This window comes from Chlorocebus sabaeus, chromosome 22 (genome assembly GCF_047675955.1).
Source record: "Chlorocebus sabaeus isolate Y175 chromosome 22, mChlSab1.0.hap1, whole genome shotgun sequence".
Taxonomy (NCBI): Eukaryota; Metazoa; Chordata; class Mammalia; order Primates; family Cercopithecidae; genus Chlorocebus; species Chlorocebus sabaeus.
In genome coordinates, this window is record NC_132925.1 from 32,266,145 (window position 1) to 32,293,860 (window position 27,716).

General features: G+C 37.9%; 1 protein-coding gene across 1 annotated transcript in view; it reads right to left on the reverse strand.

Moving 5' to 3' along the window:
- The window catches only part of BTLA (B and T lymphocyte associated), a 35,661-nt gene extending 10,177 nt beyond the window's left edge, over positions 1-25,484 (reverse strand). Inside the window, exons 1-3 of the mRNA XM_007985824.3 lie at positions 25,437-25,484; positions 25,143-25,342; positions 5,291-5,605 (exon numbers count right to left, since the gene is read on the reverse strand). Of these exons, the coding sequence (XP_007984015.3) occupies positions 5,291-5,605; positions 25,143-25,230 (403 nt within the window). The 5' untranslated portion in view covers positions 25,231-25,342; positions 25,437-25,484. The remainder of the gene's footprint in view (positions 1-5,290; positions 5,606-25,142; positions 25,343-25,436) is intronic.
- Between the last annotated feature and the right edge of the window lie 2,232 nt (positions 25,485-27,716).

Consider the following 27,716-nt stretch of genomic DNA (forward strand, 5'->3'; position numbering starts at 1 on the left):
CAAAATCACTTTGGAAATATATTTCACAGGAAAAAATAAAATATTTTTTATCAGACCTCCAAAATTTCTTTATGAAAAGCATGGTCCTTAAACTTATTTCCAAAATATATTTTTCTCCTCACCTTATACTTGGTTCACTAAGCACTTTCAGGTTCAGAAGGAAAAAGAATTTTTCTTTGACCCTCCCTGTTATTTTTGTTTTCACCACTTTACTGAAGAAAAATGCACACCTAGATTAAATTAGTTTTAAATCCACACAGAGTTTAAATTAAAGTTAATTCCTAAACAATTTACCTTTAGTGAAGGAAGTAGAAAAAAAAAAAAGAAATATTCCACAAATTCCTGCCTTCCAAGACATTATAATCTTTCATGGGACCTAAAACACATTTCGACACATTACTACAGTGAAAGGAAATGATAAATGAGAGGCACAGACCTTAAATGGCATATAAATTGGTAAAAAGGAGTGATCCCTTCCCTTCAGGTAATTATGAAAGGCTTCCTTAAGAACTTGGAAAATGAGCTGAGATTGAAAGGATGGGTAGAATTTCCATAGGTGGAGACAGATGAATGGGTGCTCTACAAGTGGCAAGAGCAGCATAGGCAGGGCTATGATGAAGATGTGGTTATGGCAAGTAAGGCCATTAGGCTAGAGTTGAGAGGCTCTATATGGAATGCAGAAACAATCTAGAAAGGTGGTGGGATCAAACTGTGGAAGAATTTGAATGCTGGTTAACAAAGATGAGCCCAATATTGTGAGCACTGGGATGCTATGCAAGAGAGTGGTGTTACGAAGGAAGCGTATGAGGTAAATTAAGTGTATTTGGCTGAAATGGACCAAAATGGGGAAACAATAAAGACAAAGAGTCCAATCATAGAATTTATTGGAATTATTTAGAAGGAAGATAATGATGGTGTGAGATGCTCATAGAAGCAATTGGAGGAAACACATGACAGAGTGGAATGTTGTGGAGAGACAAGAGTAGGAAGCAAAGAAAATTCTCTGGGATTTTCCATAAGGATCAAGAGCATTAATTAACAAACCGATAAGGAAGGGAGTGATAAGAAGGGTAGGTGAGTAGGAAACTAGGAGTTGAAATGTTCGGGAAAAAACTGACAAGGCCCTTCATGTCTCCTATTTAGCTCTTAGACTTTCTCTTTCACCACTTCTTACTTCCCGTACTTTGTTCCATAAAACCCCCAGGGCGCAGGAATTAGGAGGGAATGTTATTCCCTTTCCCCTAAAGTTGGGCTCTTTCCTCCACAAAATAGATAGACTGTTGATCCTAATCTCAGCCCCAACTTGATCCCTAGAATAGGCAACTTTATGCACTTTACAAACTATAGACTATCTTTAGTTGTCATGAATGACCCAAATATGGGATAGAGCAGAAATTGTAAAGTTACTTTTGTGTAATAGACTTTTGTATCACAATTAATTATTAACTTCTGACCTTGCATCTGACCTTGGCTAAATTCATCTCTTGTATAGAAGTAGATTAGTTCCCATAAAGAAAGACTGAATTACACAAGAAGGCTTCTCTTCCAAGGAAGGTAGACTCAATGCCTCAACATTTAATTTTATTATACATTATGTTAATATATTATATAAAGCAGTTAATAGCACTTATTTATTCAATAGTATATATCATTCTAGAATTAACATTTTGCAGATTTTCCTTATTTTTGTAATTTATTTTGCCTGTTTACAAAACAGTATTTGTTAAAAATTCAATATTTTGTCTCATTAATGTGAATTAATAATGCAATCATTTCCAGAAGGTGTTCATTCCATACATCCTTAATATAGGCTTCTCCAGGTTGATGAAGACAATGTTTGTGCTTTGCATATACTATATTCTTTAATTCATTTACAAAGAAATATTTAGTGAGCCCCTACCATGTTCCAGGTACCCTGACATCCATCATACAGAGCAAAGATGTTTAAGACACAGCCTCCATCCTGAAGGGGTTTATCAGCCAGTGCATGGATGGTCACAAGTAACTAGCACTGAGCTTGACGCTGTATTTGCAAAAGCGGAGTCCCTAACTCTGCCATCGATTTCTTCTATATTTCTATATTTCATAATTGAAGGTTGCTGCTATCACTAAAGTGCTCTGCATTTTTTTCATGGGGCTGCTGTAAGAAATTTTAAACTGACTTAAAGCATTTTAAAAGAATTTCAGTGGGTTCCTTCATTGTGCTAATTTGAGGGAGATGCAAGACACTCAAAAGTAAGCATATAAAGTAATAAATTAACGTTAAAAAGAACAGTTGTAAAATGTATGCATTCAAGTGAATGATGTCCATAAAGGAACTAAACTGTATGAGGGTGCATCTAGAGTTCAGCCATGCTACCATTGCAATAACCCTCTTTTGAAATTTTTCTTCCCAATAACCTTAAGGGTCAATTTATGAGCAACGAAAGAAACTCCACCTTATTTCTTATAATTAAAGGGCGCTCTTTTTTGATCCAAATATATTTTTATTGTGGTAAAATACATATAACACAAAAATTACCATTTTAATCATTTAAAATGTATAATTAGATGGCATTTAAGATATTCACAATGTTGTGTAAACATGACTATGATCTAGATTCAGAACATATTCATCACCCCAAAAGGAAACCTTCTACCTATTAAGTAGTCATGCCACATTCTTTATTTCCTCAGCCCCTGGCAACCACCAATTTATTTTCTGTCTCTATGGATTTGCCTATTTTGGACATTTCATATAAACAGAATCACATCATATGTAAACTTTTGTGTACATCTTCTTTTACTTAGCATAATGCTTCTGAGGTTCATCAATATTGTAACATATGTTAGTCCTTCATTCCTTTAATGACTGAATAATATTCCATGTGTGGATAAACTACATTTCCTTTATCCATTCATCAGTTGAACATTTAGGTTGTTTCCACCTTTTGGCTATTGTGAATAGTGCTGTGATAAACACTCATGCACAAGGATTTGTGTGAACATATATTTTAACTTCATTTGAATATTTACCTAGGAATAGAATTACTGGGTACTGTGACAACTAGGTTTTATCTTTTGAGGAACTGTTAGACCACTTTCTAAAGTTACTGCACCATTTTACATTCTCATCAGCAATGGATGGGGTTTCTATTTCTTCACATCCTTGCTAACATGTCTTATTTTCTATTTTTTTTTTTATTCTAGTCATTCAATGGGTATGAAGTGGGTTTTCATTGTGGTTTTGATTTGCAAATCTCCAGTAACTAATGACATTGAACATTTTTTTTTCACATGTTTATTGGCCATTTACATATTTTCTTTGATGAAATGTCTATTCAAGTCCTTTGCTCATTTTAAAATTAGGTTGCCAGTCTATTTGTTGTTGAATTTTAGTGTCTTTTGATGCACAAGTGTTTAATTTTTATGAAGTCCAATTTATCTACTTTTGGTGTTATTGTTGATTACGCTTTTGTAATCATATCTAAGAAAGCACTACTAAATCCAAGATCAGAAACATTTATCCCTATATTTTCTCCTAAGAAACCAGAGTTTTATTGTTTTATATAATGTAGTTTTTATAGTTTTAGCTCTTCTACTTAAATCTGTGACATTTTGATTTCTTAAAATGTGGTGTGAGATGAGGGTTCAAATTCATTCTTTTACATATGAATATCCAATTATCCCGGCACCATTTATTGAGACTATTCTTTCCCCACTGAATAATCTTGGCACCCTTATCAAAAATCAGTTGACTACAGATGTGTGCAGTTTATTCTGGACTCTCAATTCTATTTGCATTGATCTCTTTGTCTATCCATATGACAGTTCTACTGTTTTTTGTTTTGTTTTGTTTTGTTTTACTGTCATTTTGTAGTAAGTTTTGAAATAGGGAAGTCTTAGCTTCAATTTTGTTCTTTTTCAAGAGTGTTTTGGCAATTCTGGGTCTGTTACAACTCACTGTGAATTTTAGGATCAGCTTTTTTATTTCTGCAATAGCAAGAAAAAGCTGTTAGGATTTTAGTGGAACCGCATTGAATCTGCAGATCACCTTGGGGAATATTGCTATCTTTGCAATATTACATCTTTCAGTCCATGAATACAGAATATCTTTGCATTTATTTACATATTCTTGAATTTCTTTCAGCCATGTTTTCTTTGTTCAGTGTACAACTCTTGTACCTCTTTGGTTAAATTTATTCTTAAATATTTTATTCTTTTTGATGCTATGGTAAATGGAACTGTTCCCTTAATTTTCTTTGTGGATTGTTTATTGCTAGTGTACAGAAATATCACTGATTTTTGCGTGTTGATCCTGTATCATGTGGAATTGCTAAATTCATGTATTAGCTTTAATAGTTTTAAATAAATTTTTAAGAATTTTTCTACATGTAAGTTCATGCCATCTGTGAATAAAGTTTTACTTCTTTTTTTCTAAGTTAGATACCTTTTATTTCCTGTTCTTGCCTACTTGCTCTGGCTAGAACTTGCAGTTTAATGTTAAATTGAAATGGCAAAAGCAAGAATCCACGTCTTGTTCCTGCTCTTAGGGGGGAAAGCTCTAAGCCTTTCACCACTGAATATGATGTTGGCTATAAAATTTTTATAAACCAAATGTTTTTTACTCTCACTTACTCCCCTCTCTATGTATTTTTTCATGTTTTATTCAGCTTGGTTTCCCCCAGCTTAACTTCTATCTGTCCTTCCTCAGTTGTCAAAGCACATTAAAGGCCTCTGTCGGGGAACAGGGGAGAGAGATGAAGCTCTGAATATTCCCAGAAAACCATTAGGAATTCAGGTTAGTTGTTTGCTGTTTTTCCTCTAAACAAACTGTGAACTATTAAGAAGTGTGTAATTGCTTAAGCACCACAAACATAAATTGAAGAAATTGTAATGAACAAAAGTGAAGAAGACAAAAATGGGAAGAAAAGAAAAGAAAAGAAAAGAAAAAAAAAAACCAAAGACAAAGAATCACAGAGCTATTAGCACCTATACGTATTCACTTTATAATTTTTTTGATATTTCAGTGGTCTACTTTTGGACTTATGAAATAAATTTTATAATCCCTAAAGTCAAAAACAATAACTTTTATTATCTATTTCTCTACTGTCCTCTATCTCACTCACCTCAAACACACACATACACACACATATGTACACACTGGCACATAACAATCTGTGAGGTGTAGCAGATTTCAGATGTGCTATGGGAATTGACTTTCTAACATAATCACTTAAGAAATTGAATCCCCCTCTTCCTGGAAACATTATGAGAAAAATATCAGATGGTCTAGATATTGAGAACTCACCTGTCACATAAAGAGTTGTTGAGTGGCTTTCAATGATAGCAGACAGAAAATTTGCAGAACAGCGGTATGACCCATTGTCACTAGGAAGCACTGGTTCAAAATGCAGAATAAAAAATGAAAGGTTCTTCTCTTGTTTCCAACTTGTGTGTCTACCTTCAAGTTTTACACATGTTGTTCCATTGAGCTTGCACCAAGTCACAAGAGGCCTGTGAGCACAGTATTTCACAGGGCATTCTAGTTTAAAGGGATCTCCTGCGAAGATGGAGTGATAGGATTGTCTCCTTATATAAAGCTGTACATCACATGATTCTTTGCCTAAAAGATAAAAACAAAACTAAAATCAAATATGTTCTTCTGGAAGTACTATATATATGTGACTTCATTAGTTCTCAAGCATTATTTGGTAATTTTCAAAAACAATTCCCCAATTTCTAGTCATTAAGCCTCACTAGCAGAATGTCTCGTACGTATTAGGCACATAATAAATATGTTTAAAAGGTGAAATAAATCATTTAATCCTCTGTCAGGCCTCTGAGCCCAAGCTAAGCCATCATATCCCCAGTGACTTACATGTATACATCCAGATGGCCTGAAGCAACTGAAGATCCACAAAAGAAGTAAAAATAGTCTTAACTGATGACATTGCACCATTGTGATTTGTTTCTGCCCCACCCTAACTGATCAAAGTACTTTGTAATCTCCCCCACCCTTAAGAAGGTTCTTTATAATCTCCCCCAACCTTAAGAAGCTTCTTTGTAATCTCCCCAACCTTGAGAATGTACTTTGTGAGATCACCCCTTGCCTCCTAAACATTGCTCTTAACTCCACCGCCTATCCCAAAACCTGTAAGAACTAATGATAATCCCACCACACTTTGCTGACTCTCTTTTTTGACTCTCTTTTTGGACTCTCTTTTTGGACTGCACTCTCTTTTTGGACTGCACCCAGGTGAAATAAACAGCCTTGTTGCTCACACAAAGCCGTTTGGTGATCTCTTCACATGGACACGTGAGACACTGTCTTAGTCTGTTTTCTGCTACTATAACCGAATACCTGAGATTGGATAATTTATGAATCATGGAAGTTTTACTTGGCTCATGGCTCTGTAGGCTGAGAAGTCCAAGAGCATGGTGCCAGCATCTAGCAGAGGCCTTTGTGCTGCATTATCTCATGGCAGAAAGCAGAAGGTGGAAGGGAGCACACAAGACAGAGAAAAATGGGGGCCAAAATTTATCCTTTTATCCGGCACCCACTCCCATGATAACTAATCTATTCCTACAATAAGGGCATTAATACATTCATAATCTACTGATGTCTTAAAGGTTTCACCTCATAATACTGTTACAATGGCAATAAAATTTCAATATGAATTTTGGAGGGGGCATTCAAACCATAGCATTCTGTCCCTGGTCCCCCAAAACTCATGTTCTTTTCACATACAAAATATTCATTCCATCTCAATAGCCCCAAAAGTTTTAATGTATTCCAGAATCAACTCAAAATGCCAAATTCAGAGTCTTATCTTAATCAGATATAGGTAAGATTCAAGGCACGATTCACTGTGAAGCATATTCCCTCCAACTATGATCCTGTGAAATTAAAACAAGTTATCTACTTCCAAAATACAGTAGTAGGACAGATATAAGATACATATTCCCATTCCAAAAGGGAGAAACAGGCAAAAATGAGAAAGTAACAGGTCCCAAGTAAGTCCAAAACCCAATAGAGAAATAAAATGGCATTGCTGGCCTTGGTTGATGCTTCAGCACTCACAAGTTAGGGACTCCTACTTGCGCTCTCCCAGGCTAATGCTTCAGGCTAATAGCTCCCAGGCTAATGCTTCAGGCTAATAGCTCCACAGTTCTCGGGTCTCAGTGGAGGTCCACTCCCATGCCTCCACTAGGCACTGCCATGGGAGTGGACTCTTCCTGGGCCCTCAGGCTGTCCACAGCATCCTTTGAAATCTACATGGAGGAAGTTGTGGCCCACGCTTCTTGCATTCTGCTAGCCTGCACATTTAACAAGTGTGTGCCACCAAGGTTTACCAGTTGCACCTTACGGAGTGGTGGGTTGAACTGCACCTGGGTTCACTTGAGCCATAGCTGGAGCAGCCAAGGAGCACTGTGCTGGTACTTTGTAATCTCCCCCACCCTTCTCTGGACTTCTCAGCCTACAGAGCCATGAGCCAAGTAAAACTTCCATGATTCATAAATTATCCAACCTCAGGTATTCGGTTATAGTAGCAGAAAACAGACTAAGACAGTGTCTCACGTGTCCGTGTGAAGAGATCACCAAACGGCTTTGTGTGAGCAACAAGGCTGTTTATTTCACCTGGGTGCAGGCAGGCCGAGTCCAAAAAGAAAGTCAACAAAGTGTGGTGGGATTATCATTAGTTCTTATAGGTTTTGGGATAGGCGGTGGAGTTAAGAGCAATGTTTTGGAGGCAAGGGGTGATCTCACAAAGTACATTCTCAAGGTTGGGGAGATTACAAAGAAGCTTCTTAAGGTTGGGGGAGATTATAAAGAACCTTCATAAGGGTGGGGGAGATTCAGAGAGCAGAAACCTGCGGCAGATCTGGGCAGCAAGCCTGTAAAAGGCACTCCAGTTTCCTCTGAAACCAATTTGCCCTCTGAGCTCTGAGCCTATGATGGGAGGGGCAGCCTCAAAGGCTTTGAAATGCCTTCAGGGCCTTTTTCGCAACTTCTTGAATAGTACTACACTCCCTTCTATCCGTATTAATTGCTTTAACAATGGTCACTAGGCCACACCCTTAGTATTTTCTCCCAAACATGCCTTTTTACTTTTTATATGGTTAGGCAGTGAATTTTCCAAATCTTTCTATTCTGCTTCTCTTTTAATCATAAATTCCATGTTTAAGTCATTTTTTCCCCTCCTGCCTCTTACTGTAAGCAGTTAAAAGTAGCCACACAGCAGCCTAAATGCTTTGAGGCTTAGATATTTCTTCCACCAGATATCCTAAATTATTGCTCTTGATTTCTGCTTTCCGTAAAGTCCTGAGACACAGATACACTTCTACCAAGTTCTTAGGAACTGTATGACAAGGATGGCTTTTACTCCAGTTTCCAGTGGCTTGTTCCTCATTTCCCTTTAGCTATGCACTTTGTGTTGATTTGTATTTTTTTATTTTCCAGTAAAGTTAAGGCTAAGCACATGATCCTAAAAGTATTTTCTTTTAAATTATTTTTTCTCCACTCTTACAGTTCTTTCTTAGCCTTTATTTCTATGTTTTGAACTACCCCCCTCTTAGCAATATGTCTAATCCATCTCCTTCATTTATTTATTTCACTCATTTTCATGCATTCTTCTGAATAGATTCACAGTATCATACATTATAATGACATAAGCGTAACAGAGATTATAGCCAAAACTCTCTTTTAAATACAAAGACAGCTAAAGGCCTTGCCTGTGATCACACAGCTTGTCAGATGTTGAACCAAGGAGGAACTTTTGACCCTGAGTTTCACATACATGTCTATCCAGAACAAGGTTTCACCTCATTTCTACACCCTCCTTGCCAGCATAAATGTTCTCATTGTATCTATTTTCTTACACCTAATATACCTTTCACTCACATCCTACTTAAAAAGCCTTCCTGCTCACATCTCATTAATCTCTGCTCAGATTAATAGAAACTTGATTGAGTTTCCAGGAATCAGAGTGAGAAAAAGGACCTGCAGAAAACTTTTAGAACCTCTTAATATTGACTTACTTATAACTGCTTTGAGACCTCAAACAAGTTCACTTTAAGACTTCTTAATTCAGTTGCTTCCAAAAGTTCAGAACTAAAATGAAACCAAACTGAAAGGTAAGTTATAAGGATGAGGTTTTCAAAAAAATGAAGAGAAAGGGTAAAATATTTTACCAAAAGGAAGTGTACCTGAATGTGGTTAGACTTACAACACAAAAGTAAGACGGCCAGAGGCAGAAAGGTCAAGTGAAACTCTTGTTTCCAGAAGCCCGTTCCTCTCCCTGAAATTAACAGACTCCCTCAGCCTCCTAACTTCCCTTTTAATTTTCTTGGATAAGTCAATAATAGTTTATGGAGCCTATAAGTCTGTGCTAGAATTATGAAAAACAATGAGATGGTTATAGACAAAGATCTTTTAGCCTCAAAGAGTTTACCATTTAATTGGTAAGGCGGGAGTATCTAACAATGAGGGCACCTTTCTTTTCTTTTCCTTACTTTTCCCTTCTTTTCCTTTCTTTTCTTTCTTTCTTTTTTCTTTTTTTTTTTTTTTTTTGAGACAGAGTTTCACTCTTGTTGCACAGGCTGGAATGCAATGGCACGATCTCGGCTCACCGCAATCTCTGCCTCCCGGGTTCGAGTGATTATCCTGCCTTAGCCTCCTGAGTAACTAGGATTACAGGCATGAGCCATCAGGCCCAGCTAATTTTGTATTTTTAGTAAAGATAGGGTTTCTTCATGTTGGTCAGGCTAGTCTTGAACTCCCAACATCAGGTGATCAGCTCATCTTGGCCCCCCAAAGTGCTGGGATTACAGGCGTGAGCCACCACATCGGCCAGAGGACATCTTTCTAGAATAAATTTACTATATACCACTCTTTGTTTCTTTCAGTTTACTGAGCTGAAAGCAAGGCTTGAGGGACCTTGCATGCTGGTTGTTAGGAAGCCTAGGAATGAATCAGACAGGATGTCTGCATTTGTGGAGCTTGCCTTCTAATGGGAAATAAAAATGAATGACAATTAGGAGAGTGTTATATAACACTGTAAAGAGGTACAAACAAGGCTGGGCATGGTGGCTCATGCCTGTAATCCTAGCACTTTGGGAGGCTGTGGCAGGTGGATCACCTGAGGTCAGGAGTTTAAGACCAGCCTGCCCAACATGGTGAAACACCATCTTTACTAAAAATACAAAAATTAGCCAGGTGTGGTGGTGCATCCCTGTAATCCCAGCTACTCAGGAGGCTGAGGCATGAGAATTGCTTGAACCAGGGAGTTGGATGTTGCAGTGAGCCAAGATCATGCCATCCAGCCTGGGCAATGGAGTGAGACTCTAAAAAAAACCAAAAAAACAAACCAGAGGTACAAACAACTTTGCATGGGTCTGCAGAAGGTTAACTTCAGCTGGAACAAAGCTTCATGGAAAGGCAATGCTTGAGCTGAACCTCGGTAAATGAGTAGCCCTTTTGCAATCAGAGCAGTGCATGGGACAGGGGAGGTATTTTAAGAGTGAGGAAATGGAACGGAAAAGTCTTAGAGACCAGGAATCTCATGATAGATTTAGATCATTGATACACAACTAGATCATGGTTTTCTGACATGATGACATGGAGACCACTGGTTGTTTCAGAACAAATGGAATAAGCATTAGGCAGGAGTTTAAACTTTGCTTATCCACCATGAAAAAATACAATGCCTAATTTTGGGGGATATTTATAAAGGACATGGAAATAGCTAAAAATGAGACTATTCCTTTGAACATGTCTGTTTCAAATGCTAACACATTGAGCGAATTTGAAGATAGTTCCCCAGTTTTGCTGGTCCTCAGTTTCTTCAAAATAAGATGAAAGCGTTGAGCTGTAAAAGTAAGAAAGTTCTAACTCACCACCCCCTGACCACACTAACACACACAACTTCACCTTCCCCAATGTGTGACTGAAACTATGAAATCACTTTTAGCCTGCAATTTCTATTTCTATCACAATATATTACCTTTCTATTTAGCCACAGGGCTATCACTTGATGTTAGTGGCGCAATTAGACATCACTTCAAGTTCTGTCTTTCGTGACTGTATGCTCCGGAGCAATGCACAAAGTGGGTTAGGGCTGGAGAAAAGAACCAGCTTTCTGAGTTGGTGACATCACTGATTCACAACGGGATTATGGAAACATTGTAGTTCCTAAATATTCTTATCAGCAGGATAACGACCATTCACAATCATACTGACTGGCACAGGGATTTTTCTTGAATGGAGGAATGAACCGATGATGAATGCAGGCTTGCAAATAGGCATTAAAATCAAGAGGACTCCCTCTGGGCACAAACAAGGTATTATAATACTTCCTATCTCTCAGAGGCTAACACTGATGTTTATAGTGTAAAAATGACCCACTGAGACAAATAGCACAATTCTATTTTTTTTTTTTTAATTTATATATTTTTTGAGATGGAGTCTCACTCTTGCCCAGGCTGGAGTACAGTGAAGCAATTTCGGCTCACTGCAGCCTGCGCCTCCCTGGTTCAAGCGATTCTCCTGCCTCAGCCTCCCAGGTGGCTGGGATTACAGGCACCCACAACCATGTCCAGCTAATTTTTGTATTTTTAGTAGAAACGGGGTTTCACCATGTTAGCTAGGCTGGTCTCGAACTGCTGACCTCAGGTGATCCACCCACCTCTGCTCCCAAAGTGCTGAGATTATAGGCGTGAGCCGCCGGGCCCTGTTGACACAATTCTAATTGTCCATCTGACAAGCTTGTTAATACTCCTTTTCGCCTGTCCTGAATTATGAATATCCATCTTATAATACTCAGGACACACAAAGCTATCCCCCAAAAGTTTGTCTTGCCAAATAAATATTTCCTGAAGAGGAATAACTATGACAGTTGCTTTTGGCTGTTACTCAACTTCCAATGATCAGTTATTTTATCTCATTTTTTATTTATTTATTTTTTTGAGATGGAGTTTTGCTCTTGTTGCCCAGGCTGGAGTGCAATGGCAGGATCTCGGCTCACCGCAACCTCCACCTCCCGGGTTCAAGCAGTTCTCCTGCCTCAGTCTCCCAAATAGTGGGAGCTATCAGTTATTTTTATTCTTGCTCTTATTATCTCTGATGTTTTTCTCAAGCATTCATGTCTGATGATAGGAAATTTTCAATGCTAAACATAATTAAAATAAATACATGCAGTAAAAGAATAAAAACTTCTGGCTGGGCGCGGTGACTCAAGCCTGTGGTCCCAGCACTTTGGGAGGCCAAGGCGGGCGGATCCCAAAGTCAGGAGATCGAGACCATCCTGGCCAACACGGTGAAACCCATCTCTACTAAAAATACAAAAAATCAGCCGGGCGTGGTGGTGGGCGCCTGTAGTCCCAGCTACTGGGAGGCTGAGGCAGAAGAATGGCGTGAACCCAGGAGGCGGAGCTTGTAGTGAGCCGAGATCCGCCACTGCACTCCAGCCTGGGCGACAGAGTGAGACTCTGTCTCAACAAACAAACAAACAAAAAATAAAAACTTCTACTTCCCTCCAGGCTCTTGTATAATGAAATATCCCTTGTTAAGTCACTATAGGTTTAGGAATTCTTTCATTTTAAAAATTTTTATCAAAACCACTAGTGGTATGTATATTCCACAATCAGGTGGTACCGATTATATTTTATTTTAGGTCCTGAGTACATCATTTTGAGCAACCCCTTTCTCTATACATAAAAATATTTTCAGAAATAATCATGAGATGAAACAAGTAATAAAATGGCCAGAAAAGAAATATAGATAATGAACATTGTCTTGTGTTGAACTTCATGTATAAAACCATGCAAATTAAAAAATGTTTAAAAAATATTAAAATACAAAAAAGGAAAAATGCACAGGTAATTATTCAATCATTTTTATATCCACCTAAACAGTATGAACTTTGATTCTTTATAGTCTGATATAATAGTTTATATAAATAATTGTCCAATAACTAATCAATGAGTTGTATTAAAAAAGGAATTCTACAAAGATACAATTTAGGTAACTACTAAATTGTAACACTAAAGTTTTATTTTCTTGATTTCTTCTTTAGTTTTAAAACAATATTTTAAAAATACATTTCAATTTTAAAAATATTAATCAATCTAACATTTCATGCATGAAATAAAGTTGCCAAGCCGAAAATGTTATACATCACAATTTGTACCCTTTTCACTGTTTTAAATTTTAAACACAAATAAAAATTCAAGACATTTGCACCAAATGACAAAAATGAAACAGCTCCTGTTCTGCTTCTTTGTCTCAGCATTCTCTGTGGTATTGTTGTTTATTTAAAATTGAATGCTGAAAGACTGGAGTATGTAGTACCACCGAGACTGAGGGCACAAAGTGTCCCTGGAGGAAACTGGAGAGATCCTGGACATTATAAATTTACTATCAAAATGAACACAAGTAGCTGAATTGTATACATCCAAGGCCAGCTCTATAACTGGGAAGTTCTCTGAGTTAACTTGCAAGTAGAATGCAAAGTTTGTCAAAAGATATATACTACAAACGTGCTAATTTGAAGTTTACATATATATTATAAAAATCAACAGTAACCACAGTATTTAGAACTTAGACCAAAAATATTTGAAAGGTAAATATTTCACCTCTGACATGGTTCATATTTGCTAGTATATAGTGATAATTAAAAGGAAATCAGCTGGGCACAGTGGCTCATGCCTATAATCCCAGCACTTTGGGAGGCCAGGAAGGGTGGATCACCTAAGGTCGGGAGTTCAAGACCAGCCTAACCAATATGGAGAAATCCTGTCTCTATAAAAAAATACAAAATTAGCTGGACGTGGTGGCGCACTCCTGTAATCCTAGCTACTCAAGAGGCTGAGGCAGGAGAATTGATTGAACCCAGGAGGCGGAGGTTGCAGTGAGCCGAGATCATGCCATTGCACTCTAGCCTAGGCAACAAGAGAGAAACTCCGTCTCAAAAAAAAAAAAAAAAAAAAAAAAGGAAACCAACTTTCAGTTGTTTTTAAATTCAGTACAGACAGTGGACCCACTTGTTCACACCTAGGAGTGTGGATATCTCACTGTCCTTGACACATTAGTAACAAGATAGTTTCTAGCACAAAGAAGAAGCTGAAAGTCTTACATCACTTTTCAATTTTGCCATTAGATTTTTGTTTGATTTTCTAGGATATGATATAATCTCTCAGAGCTTTCAGATCCCTCACGAGGACGATAGTCTTTCTCGCTGGGTCAATCAGGAGAGGCTTCATGGGGGAAGATAAATCTCTTTCTTCTTCCAAGCCAACCCCCAGGCAAACTTGGTCCTCCTCTCATTATCACAGTATAATACCATCATTTACCTAATTACATGGGCCAGAACCTGGGGAGCCATCTTAGTCTGCTTCCTTGTCACTGTCCCATTCTATCGGCTGCGAAGTTCAATTGATTCAGGATGGAAAATGTCTTCCATATTTGTTTCCATGACACTGCCTTAATTTGGATCTCATTCTGTTCCATGTGGATTATTGTCACAGCCTACCAAATCGCTGTCTACATTCCAAACTTGGCCTTGTTTCCCTCCCTCCACCTCAATCCATTCTCCACATCACTGTCAGTGTTTGCTTTTTTTTTTGAGACAGAGTCTCGCTCTGTCGCCCAGGCTGGAGTGCAGTGGCGCGATCTCCGCTCACTGCAAGCTCCGCCTCCCGGGTTCACGCCATTCTCCTGCCTCAGCCTCCCGAGTAGCCGGGACTACAGGCGCCCGCCACCTCGCCCGGCTAATTTTTTGTGTTTTTAGTAGAGACGGGGTTTTACCGGGTTAGCCAGGATGGTCTCGATCTCCTGACCTCATGATCCGCCTGCCTTGGCCTCCCAAAATGCTGGGATTACAAGCGTGAGACACCGCACCGGGCCTAGCCCCTGCTTCTTTATGCAAACTCACCATACCCTCATATCCCCACTCCCTAGCGAATGTCTGATGCTATTTTGTGTGACATGCATCACTCTTTATAATTACATGTGTTCATGTTTCTGTCTTCTATCTAGTCTGCTACTTCCTTGATGGTGTGTTACCTGTCTCTGCATGAGGAGTTGGACTTAGAAAAGGTGAGAAAGCATGATGTGCCCTGAGACTGAACAGAAAGACGTTAATGGAGCAAATAATCCCCTGTTCACAGCTCTAATTGTTTCTATGTAGTACTGGCTACACAGCAGAGTCAGCTAAGCCCTTAGAGAGGTGGGCTAAAAGGCAGAGAAGTGAAGAACACATGCAACTCAACATACCTTACAGTGGTTAAGTTTTAACCACTAAAGAAAAGCTAGACTTTACAAGTATTCAGTTTGAAAAGGCCTGATTTATGTCCACTCAGGGGTGGATATTAAAAATATTTAACAAGTGACACTCCATGGCCATCCAGCTACACAGACCAGCCAATCAGAAAGGAGTGCCAGCCACAAACAACTGTATAGTCTCGTAACTCCCAACCAAGCAAGTGTAGTTGCTGAGCTGAAGAGTGTAAGTAATTTTTGAAACCAATTAGCCCTTAAAAAAAGAGGGTTGTGATTATGAACATTTTGTAAAATACCATTGTTTCTTGTTTTTAAAGACCATATGTTTTGATTATAACCATTATCATGAGAAAAATCTCCCCTGAGTTTCACTATGTCTCCATTGAAAAATTCTTACAAATTTATGGAAACTTCAAAGTGGTTACAACCATTGAAAGAAATGAATTACTGTAATGAATGCAGATTGCCCTAACTTGAGCTAAGAAAGTGTCAGAGTTTAACATAGAAATTAAACAAATGATTTTTTGAGAAACTAAAATGATTACTAAGTATAATAAACCAACAATTTTCTGTGACGTCAACCAGGATTTTAGCGTCTGTCAGGAGATGCTATCATAGACAAACAACAAACCAAACTTCAGATACATGCTGGGGAGGCTACAGAAGGAAAGAAGTCTTTATACTCAGGAGCAAAAAGGCCTCCAGATGGTATGTTCCGCCTTACTTTAGAAGGCTGGAATGCCAGAGAGGAGGGAAGAGATGATGGCCACTAGGGAAGGGAAATAATCTGTCTCGCAAATCTTCCCTTGAAATTAGAGTTTAGGGATCCCATAAGGCAGTGGTTTGCACACAGTCAGGGCAAATCCACACACAGCAATAGCAGCCATGGAACCATACTTCAAAGATCTTGGGAGGACATTGACTTGCACACCTTGGGAAATCACATGCACGACATCAGAAAACCCAGATAGCATACTTTCCCATCATAAACTAGCTGACATACACTCACAAAATCAGAAATGTGGTGACATGAGGCTAGGGTGGGGGAGTTCCACCTCATATAGAAAGTAATCATTTAATGTATTATGTAATGTCTATTAAAGGTATTACTTTAACTCTATGGTAAATAAACCCACTCCATAAGTCAGATATTCTCAGAAGTACTAGGAATACCTGGAGAAAATTAAATAAGTATGATGCACACACACATATGTTAAAATCAGAGCTTCTATTGTAAAGGTGACTATTGTTACTTTAAGGAAAACCCTGTGATTGTTCTCACGAGTACGGTGAAAACTGACTGACCCTCAGTCCCTTGTGTAAAATGAAAGTGTATTTACATAAGTCTCACATGAAAAACAACACTAAAGATACAGATCACAGACAACACAGATCACAGACAAGGAGGTAGTATGCAATAGTAGATTTAACTTATTCTCTGTGGATATTACCTGATATTGGTCTTTAGACAAGAAGACCCATTCTCTCTCTGTGTAAACACACACACACACACACACACAATGTAAAATTTCCTTCACAAAAATGGAACTGGAAAGTATTAATGCCAAGAATACACAGGGCCTAAGTCTACATTTATGCCCATTATTAAAAAAAACAAAAACAAAAACAAAGAACCATGAAACAAGAAAATTGAGAGCATTTTCACAATCATCTTTTATTGTTATTTCCTCTTTAAAATGCCCTTCTTACAAAAATATATCCTCTTATATTCATATATGAAACTTTTCTTTAAGTGTACTTTCATATGGTATTAGCACACTTTAAAGTAATTTCTTCTATAGTTAGAATACCTCATTGTTAGTGTAGTATGACTATTTGGAAAGTAAATTTGAAGATTGATCTCTTCAATGCAGTTGTATTGAGCAACTGAAGACTTTAAGCCATATATCTCTTGATTTTCTCATGCTTGAAATAATTCTGAACTTGTTTTGTCTAAACTCAGTCATTTTAGTATTTGTCATTGCTTTTTCCGGCATCTAGCAAAGCTTACAAAGTCCCCGTGTCATTTCCTCTCTTTGAGATATTTAAGAGTAGAACAAGAAGAGATCTTTAGAGGTCATGAGGTCAGATGTCCAATGGAAAGTTTAAGTTACATTTAGGAGATCACCTCTAGAATCACTGCTACACATTCTTTGCCACTTGCCCACAAGTACACGCCACCTCACATTATCTATGTGCTGTAGAACCAACCTAGATCTATCTTAACAGGAGGAAAAAAAGCATATGACTAATATTTTCAAAGTTCTTATTATGAGGTAGGCACTTTTAGATACCAAACATGTATTGTTTCATTTGACCCTCACAATGATTTTATGAGGGAATTACTATTATGGCCTTTATTTTTAAGTTGAGGAAACTGGGTATTAGAGAATATTAGCCACTTGCCCAAGGTCACCAAGTGGTGGGAGGAAGAGTCAAGATTAAGACTTTAACCCAGGCCTGGCTAACTCCAAAGCACAAGCTCTTATCCAGCAGGATTGTTGTAAAAGTAAATGAGAACATATAGGAAATATTCTTAGTACTATGCTTGGCACCTAACAACAAGAATAAGTACCAGATATTATTGTTTTCTGATAGGATGAATTTAGGGAAGTCACACAGAAGTTGAGTCATTGTCCAGAGGTGTGAAGCCTGAGTGGTAAAGACAAGATGGAAACACAGAAGGCTCTGCTGTGAAAAATTACTCCCAACAACCATTCTAGGGATCAGCAGTGGTGCATAATAACTGGTATATACACCAGGCAAAAAAATATAGATAATTGAGAGAAGAAAGGCAGCACATCCAATATAAGCATGATCTTCTTTTATGTGGGAGAAGAAATTCTACAGAAATATATTAACCAGCAAGGCTTGCCTTGGTCAAAACTAGAAAATTGAAAAAAACTTTGTCCTTTGATAATTTTCTAAGCTTGCTTTCAGGATTTCTTCATTACATCTCTGCCGAGTCACAAATGTCCCCTTGCAGTTCTACCCTATTGGTCACTGACTTTGCTTCTCTAGGCCAGAAGATTCACATACATTGCACCCCTTAGAGCCCTGTCTACTCTAAGTAACAAGGATGAGTTTCTGGTGGTTTTAGTTGGTCAACATGTAATTATTGCTCTTGAATAGTAAAAGCTTTTAGTCAACTTAATGAGTCCTAAAGAACAATGATTTATGTTGACTATGTAGAGAATAGCTCTGGTCCAGAGAGACTTTGATTGCCTGTTACACACAGGCCCTGTCCTTCAGAGAGGCTAAGTTTTCCACCTTGGTCACAGGGACTTGAGGAAGAAACACAGGGCAGCAAATGCAGAGAGCATACCTGAGAAGCTGTTGGCGGTAGCATCAGTGAGCACCTCTGGCATTTGATCAGAAACCAACATGAGTATTTCTAAATATTGACTTCAGTGGAAGGATGGTTACCTGTGATGTTCAGATTAAGTGTGGCTTATGTATTGTGATTGGAAAGGGAAAGTCAATCTCTACTTTCTTCCCAGATACTTCCTCATATCTCTAATACATTCTGCCACAGACATCACACTGAGATTCATTGGCATTTTCAAAGCCCTTGAAAATAGTAAACAATACTTATGTGGACAGAATCTGCTAAATGTCTTCCAGTATTAATTCTCGTCTTCTAATATTATAGATGAAAATGAAGTGGGGCCATAACCCCGCAGATAAAAATCTCAATGCCCCAGCCTCCCTTGTAGCCAACTTATTGGATAATAGGCCATTTGTGATGTGTGTGAGTTCTAGGTTGTACTTATAAGAAGAACATGGTTATCAAGAAGGCAGAAAAGAGAAACTGAAGAGCTCTGCCAGCTAAACTTGATGTTTTCCTGGGACTGTTCTAACACTCTTCTGGACTCTGTTCTAAGTGAATCTCAAATTGTATATGTTTAGATTCTGAGCATACTAAAAATGACACCTCTGCATGCATACACACAGACATATGCACACAAGGCACTTCTTCCATCGAGATAAACACGTAAATCAGGTCCATAACCACGAGAGTATACCAGAAAGGTACAAAATATTGAGCTTATTTTGAGGTAAGAGAATGGAAAATATTAGAAAAGTGAAACAAATCACATATGATACAATTCACTGACACAATACAACTCAAGCTGCATGATTCTCAAACACTATTAGCATTTCTCGGTGACAAGGACAAGAGTAGATAACGCTTTTGGCATTTTTGTCACAAAGTCTTCATGACAAAAATGCCAAAAGCAGTTGCAACAAACTGAAGAACTTCTGCACAGCAAAAGAAACTATTATCAGAGCAAAAAGGCAACCTACAGGATGGGAGAAAATTTTTGCAATCTACCCGTCTGAAAAAGGCCTAATATCCAGAATTTACAAGGAACTTAAATAAATGTACAAGAAAAAAACAAACAACCCCATCAAAAAGTGGGCAAAGGATATGAACAGACACTTCTCTCTCTTTTTTTTGGAGACAGAGTCTCACTCTGTCACCCAGCTGGAGTGCAGTGGTGCAACCTGACTCACTGCAACTTCTGTCTCCTGGGTTCAAGCAATTCTGCCTCAGTCTCCCAAGTAGCTGGTCTTACAAGCATATTCCACCATGGCCAGCTAATTTTTGTATTTTTACTAGAGACAGGGTTTCACCATGTTGGCCAGACTGGTCTTGAACTCCTGACCTCAAATGACCCGCCCTCCTCAGCCTCCCAAAGTGCTGGGATTACAGGCATGAGCCACCGCTCCAGGCCTAAACAGACACTTCTCAAAAGAAGACATTTATGCAGCCAACAAACATAAGAATAAATTTCAACATCACTAATCATCAGAGAAATGCAAACCAAAACCACAAGGAGATAACATCTCACACCAGTCAGAATGGCGATTATTAAAAAGTCAGGAAACAATAGATGCTGGCAAGGCTGTGGAGAAATAGGAGTGCTTTTACACTGTTGGTGGGAGTGTAAATTAGTTCAACCATTGTGGAAGACAGTATGGCAATTCCTCAATCTAGAACCAGAAATACCATTTGATCCAGCAATCCCATTACTGGGTATATACCCAAAGGAATATAAATCATGCTACTATAAAGACACATGCACACGTATGTTTATTGCAGCACTATTTTCAATAGCAAAGACATGGAACCAACCCAAATGCCCGTCAATGATAGACTGGAAAAAGAAAATGTGGTACATATACACTATGGAATACTATGCAGCCATAAAAAGGAATGAGATCGTGCCCTTTGCAGGGACATGGATGGACCTGGAAGCCATCATCCTCAGCAAACTAACACAGAAACAGAAAACCAAACACTGTATGTTCTCACTTATAAGTAGGAGTTGAACAATGAGAATATATGGACACAAAGAGGGGAATAACACAAACCAGAGCCTAATGGGGGGTGTGGGGAAAGGAGAGGGAACTTAGAGGATGGGTCAATAGGTTAAGCAAACCCCCATGGCACACATATACCTATGTAACAAACCTGCATGATCTGCACATGTATACTGTTTTCCTTTTTTAGAAGAAATAAAGAAAAAAAAAGAGTAGATAATAATATCAAGAGTAATTTATAGAAGACTTTTGTCAACTCCAAAATTTTATTTGTGGTTGCTTCCCAATTGCCACCCAATGTTACTTTAACAGGACTATTAAATTAATGAAATGTTGGACTAAAATAAAAAAAAATAGCTAAATAATGCACAGCACTTAATGGCATACCATGCACTATTCTAAGTGTTTTACAGAATTAATTTACTTAATAGTCACAACGACCTTGTAAGATTATTCTCCCATTTTTTTAGATGAGAAAACTGAAAACCAGAGATTTTATAGTCACAAAACCATTAAATGGCAGATATAGGATACTAATCCAGGCAGTCTGGCTCTAGAGTCCCTGATCTTAGCCACTATACCACACAGCTTCTCCAAGGAACAAAGAAAAGGATTATTTTTTGGACCTGATTACAAATGCCTGTAAATATTTTTCTTTCAACAATTCTGGACTCTACATAAAGATGAAACTCACAAATAATGGAAATTAAGTAGGAAAGTCCCAATGAGGCAAGATAAATAGCTTTTGACCTCAACTTTACAATAGAGGAAACTTTGGTAGTAGGACAGAGGAAGCAAGAAATTTAAAAACTTCTCTGTGATAGGAAAATATATTCAAGGTTGCAATCAGCACAAGGTTAATCTTTTCATGCTTTAATTCAAGAAGTCCTATAACCACAGAACACATTCCTAAACATTTATTTAATATGTGGCAGGTATTATTGTAATAATACATAGGCACTTGGCAGAAGACAGAGCTCTATCTCTAGCATTCCTCCACATGTACATTTCAGCAGGAGCAAATAGCTGAAGTCATAGAAATATGCCTTATAAAGATACTGTGCTACAAAACCTGAACTTCAAGGAATGATTTTTTTTGACCCAAAGATATGGCCAGTTTGTGGTAGAGCAAAACAATCTGTGTGGGATGTGGAATATGGTGTTTAAAAGCTGGTCCATAAACCATACTGGACCATCATAATAAAGGGTAAATATGACACAAACCAGATCAAAATGGAGACATAGACCTAACCACTGCATTCTTGAAAGAGCCAGAATACAGGTGTCCTTCCCTAACTGAACCAGACTAGGATTGCTTTTTCAAAAAATCACAATAACCAGTAATCAATCAAAGAGCTCCAATTGCCTTTATTCTGGATCCTATACGGTGCTAGGCGATACCCAGACATTAACTGCAATGTTCCTGCCTGACTAAAGGTGGAATCCTTGATTGATCCTCAACTGAACTAGGGTCTAGGGCCGCCTCAGACAAATGGTCCAGGACGATAGGGCAGACAATGGACAGAGACACTTGCGTTTGAAGTCTAGTTCTTACCAGCATGATCTGCCCATGAAGGGAAGGTGTTGACATTTTTATTACTTCTATCAGAACAGAAATTGTATGCCACACACTGAGGGACAAGTTTCTCTAATTTTTTTGAGAAACACAAAAACTAAGCAAGCATACTTTTGTAATAAATAAGGATCTTAAACAGGAAGCTTGTAGAGAACATTACATTTTTTCCAGCCTTATTATAGATGCAGCCTCACTCCTAGGAACAAGGACACGGATCTCACATGGCTTTGAAGTAGGGGAAAAAATCTTCAAAGGCTATCTTGAAACACTTTGAAAATGTGTTACTGTAAAGAACTCGGCAATTAAGTAAATCACGGGAAATCCCCAAGATATAAGGTAGTTAATGTGGTTTTAAGAAATGGAGCCGCCAGCTCTGCCTGGGAGAACAAATTGCACCAAATGTTCCTTCTCTTAACCTATAGCTTTAATTTAATGCAACTGATGCTGCAATTATATCAACTGGTATATATCTGACCAGCACTTCACTCAAGTCTTTCCCTTTTTTGTTTGAGTGCAGCGGTGTGATCTCAGCTCACTGCAACCTCCACCTCCTGGGTTCAAGCTATTTTCCTGTCTCGGCCTCCTGAGCAGCTGGGACTACAGGCACCTCCCACCATGCCCAGCTAATGTTTGTATTTTCAGTAGAGACAGGGTTTCACCATGTTGACCAGTCTGGTCTTAAACTCATGACCTCAGGTGATCCGCCCATCTTGGCTTCCCAAAGTGCTGAGACTACAGGCTAGAGCCATGGCTCCCAGCAGTATTACATTTTCTGAATAATTTGATTCACTATATTTTGGGCTAAATATATTGCAAAACATATTGTACTTATTTATTTTATTTTTAACTTTAAAAACTCAACTATTTTAAATAATAATGTTAAAACATAATTCTCATTTAATTACATGGAAGTTGCTTGGTGAAAATAATTTAGGAAAAATACCACTAACATTTATTGAGTTTTAAATATGTGCACTTACTATGCTAGGCACTTTACCCATATTATTGCATTTACAGTCTTCACAGCAGCCCCATAATTTAGGTATGATTATTATCTCCATTGTTCAAGTGAGGAAACTAAAGATAGGAGACTTAATCAATGCCATATGGCGGAGCCAGTAAATTAACCCAGTTCTAACACCCAAGTTCACTTTTGCAAATGCTAGGTTGCACATTAGGATAAATAAATGTCATATCCCACCATCAATGTGGTTTAGCACTGAAACTCAGTGTTCTTAATTTCATAGAGTAGTTTATGTGTCCTTCAAATGGGGAAGAATTCTGTTGAATAATATTTGACTCCAGTTGTGGCTATGTGACTGTAGGCATCTGATGGAAGGTGGGAAATTGTCAACCATCTAAGCACCTAGTCGACTTAATACTAGATACTTACAAACATAAAGATGCTTAAGTAACTCAGGACTTTTTCACTTCGTACTTGGTTGTATGGCATCCTGGCATGGTAGAGACAAATTCCAAACTACACAGTTTAAAATTATAGATGGACTTTCCATAGACCTCAGTGGTCAGATTTTCTAATTTAAAATTGCAGTAGCCAAACTGATAAATATGTGCTTGTAGGGAATAATAAGACAGAATATTTAAAACCTGAAAAATCGCCGGGCATGGTGGCTCATGCCTGTAATTCCAGCACTTTCGGAGTCTGAGGCAGGTGGATCACTTGAGGTCAGGAGTTCCAGACTAGCCTGCCCAACATGCATTGTATCCATAGCTTGGCTGACTTTCTTAAAAAACAGGTTGATGGCAAAAAAAGAGAACTGAGTAGATGTTATAAGTAGTTAAGTACAAATCTATCACTATTTCTTGTGAAAATACTCTGGCTGCCACACTGATGATGAATAGCTAGCTCGTTCTTTCCAAACTGAGTGCAGTAGAGTTTTGCAGTGCTCAGTTGGGTAGGACAGATGTTGGATAATCCCAATTATCCAACATCTCTACTAAAAATACAAAAATTAGCTGGGCGTGGTGGCAGACGCCTGTAATCCCAGCTACTCGGGAGGCTGAGGCAGGAGAATCAATTGAACCCGGGAGGCAGAAGAATTGATTGAACCCAGGAGGCAGAAGCTACAGTGAGCCGAGATCACGCCATTGCACTCCAGCCTGGGTGACGAGAGCAAAACTCTGTCTCAAAAAAAAAAATATAATAAAACCTGAAAAATCAGAAGGTTCTGATGAGCCACTCATAGGCTTTTCCTCTTGATAATATGTGGGTTCCTGTGTCGATATAAGGTAGCAAGCGACTTTACAACAAAGAAGAAATTACCTTTTTTTTTTTTGCCTGTATAAAGTCTTTGCAGAGGTGGCTAAATGTCATCTTTGCAGAATCCAACTTATTTTCTGTGTTCAGTTGACAACCAAGTAGGAACCATTCCCTTTCAACAAAATAGAAGCTATAACGAAAGGTTCTGCTCCTATATTTTGTAGCATTTTCTCAACTGGTATTCTCATGGCATACACCCCAACGAAGCAAGTATAGAGATTTTATTTAGAGACAGTATTATTTGAGAGTAACCATGAAGATATGTATAACCCCGATTATCCAACAACTCTCCTACCCAACTGAGCACTGCAACACTCTACTGCACTCAGTTTGGAAAAAACGAGCTAGCTATTCATTACCAGTATGGCAGCCAGAGCATTTTTGCAAAAAGTAGTGATAGATTCATAGTTAACTATTTATAACATCTACTCAGTTCTCTTTTCTTGCCATCAACCTGTTTTTTTACGAAAGTCAGTCAAGCTATGGATGAAATGCCTATGATTTAGATAGATGAAAACTATGTTCTAATTTGGTTTATGCTCTACGATGCCTTCGGTAAGCAAATGTAACTGCTTGGTTTCATCTACGATTACCCACTTACTATAAACATTACACTGTACTAAGTTCAGCAAGGGAAAATGTTGCCTCCAAGACCCCCTGAGAAATAAAACCAGAAATAACCTAAGCAGGTGCCTTACCATGGATGTTCCAGATGTCCAGATACGGGATTAGGAAGACGACCCAAAATAATCGCCCACTTCCAAGCATGGCAGGCAGTGTCTTCATTTCCTGCACATATCAGGGATGGAAAAACTGCTCAAGTAGAAGGCTTTGCGTTGTCTTCTGAGTGCTGCAGAGTTGGGTCAGTTTACCTACCCCAGTGGCATCTGTGAAATAACTAAAAAAAAAGAAGAGAGAGGTGGTAAGAAAGGAGAGTAGGAAGAACCTGGATGATTTTGTGAAACAAAGTGAACAGAAAGATGATGTGGTACTCTGTCCTGTGGTTTTTGCTTCTTGTCAAGTTGGCTGTTCACTTTCAAACACTCTGATCTGCAAAGCAGCTCAGTCCTTAACTTCTCCTTCCGCTCTACCACATTTTTGCCCCAGCTTGAGGTTTTTCCTGCACTCAACGTTCAGTGAAATGAGCGATTAAACTTTAAAGAAATCTATATTGTCACAGTCTTTAAGTTGAGATTTTAATCAAATTAAGGTCAGGAAATTTATGGTAAAACTATCAATGGTAAGCATACATTTTCCCCTTTGTGATAGCTTGTGATTATGAAACTTCTTTTATGTAAAAGATTTTAGGTTTCTTTTTTTTCCTGTACATGTCACAGTAAGATGAGACTGCTTATTGTCATTAAACCAGTGAAGATTTATCTGAGGTTATGGAGAAAATGAGTGACAGGAAGCACTTCCTCAACAGAAGAAGGAAGAGCAGCCGTCTTTAATTTGTGGATACATATCAATGGAACAAGATCATCATTAATATTGGCTACATGTTCTCTCTAGATAATAAAGTTCTAATCTAAAGGAGATCTTGAATATCAATTAAAGGAAATTTCCATCTTAAACATTCTTCATGCAGTTGTCTTGATGAAGTAGAATAGAAACAGTAAAGAAAGAAATGGAAAAGTTCAAGATCAGATAGCACAGGCCACCACAGGACTGTTTTCTCCACAACCACTTGTAATAATTAGCTTAGCTTATAGTCATAGGAGCTAATCAAATTCACCTGCCATTTGAGACTCCAAATAAGAGATCTAGATTTGTGGCATTTGTGATCATTGACAGAAATCGATTATGTAAGTTTTTTCTCAGAGACTGATGATTTTCTTCCAAGGCCAAACTTCAATGTTTTTAAGTACAAGGAAAGTTTTAAAAGCAAGGAAAGTGTATAGATTGCTGGCCATTTTGGCGAGATACGGGAAGCTGATGGGCAAAACTTGATTCAAAGCTCCCGATTGAGTTGCCAAGGGTAAATTAAAATTAAAAAAACAGTTATCACATATTTATTGATTCAAATAGACAATGTGCTATGTTTGGAGATAAATGATGAATGAGTTGTTATTGTTGATTTTAAAGAACTCATTCAACCAGTATTACAACTTCCTTACATCCACCTTTAGTGTTGGTCCTATAATATAGTATAATACAGAGAGGTTACACCTTTTAGAATTTCTGTTATTAAATAAACATCCTGGGAAATATTTATGCAGTATTTACACATCTCCTTCCTTTTCCCGTGTTCAGAGTAGAGTAAAAGCTTCTTGAGGCAGCTGAAGCAAGGCTCATTGTCCCTTTAAAATGGCCCAGAGGTCAAAAGCCACAACCTTATGGCTTATGGGTTACGTAAGCCCAAATCAGAGAGAGAACATATTAACTTTATCTCAGCTTGAAACTGTTATGTCACTATTTTAAGTATTTTTCATACAAAAAAGTCCATGCTAATTAGACAAAATTTAGAAAAAATCTTATGTAGCATCTAATGTATTTTTAAAAGATACATATATTTTCTTGCTTTTATTAGCACGCCTAACTCTTTATCCTTCCGCAGGTAGCGTCCTGGGTGTTCCACTGTAGATAAAACCCTGCCTCAGAATCTCACTCCTGCCTTTGTTCTAGTAAAGACAAAAAGAAAAAAAAAATGGAAAGAAGCCAGACTCAGTAATTTATTATCTCAGTAACAAGTCAATCTTGCCTTAAGCTTATAACTTTTGTAATCCCATCATAATTGTGTATTGTTTGATTCCAAAATTATAATTTTCATGTATATTTGCAAATTTAAAGAGTTTATTACATTCTTGAAAGCGATTGCGTTACAAATTGAAACAATTTTAAAGACATGAACCTCTAATGAGTTTTATGTTGAAAGACAAAAAGGAAATAGAATTTGGTATCTTCAAACTCTGCTTACAAACATCTCAGGAACTACTTGGAGGGCAAATTTTTCAGTTCACTCACAGACTCGGTTGATTTCATGAATGATGAAGCAGCTATACTTTCTGCAATATTTTTCCCTCAGGTAATCAGAGAACCAGCAATCATAAAACATGACACAGGATCCCGGAAAAGTCTTGCTTGATGTTAGACAACCCCAAAGAGATGAATCTTGGTTCTGATCTTTTTAACATCTCCCCAAAACATTCCATAGCTTTACTGTAAATGTAGTCCAGCAATTTAAAACTTTGATATTTTTCAATTTGGTGCCATTTTTTCACTAACGTTATTGTGAGCAATAGTTTCTGTACATTACTGTACTTTATAATCAG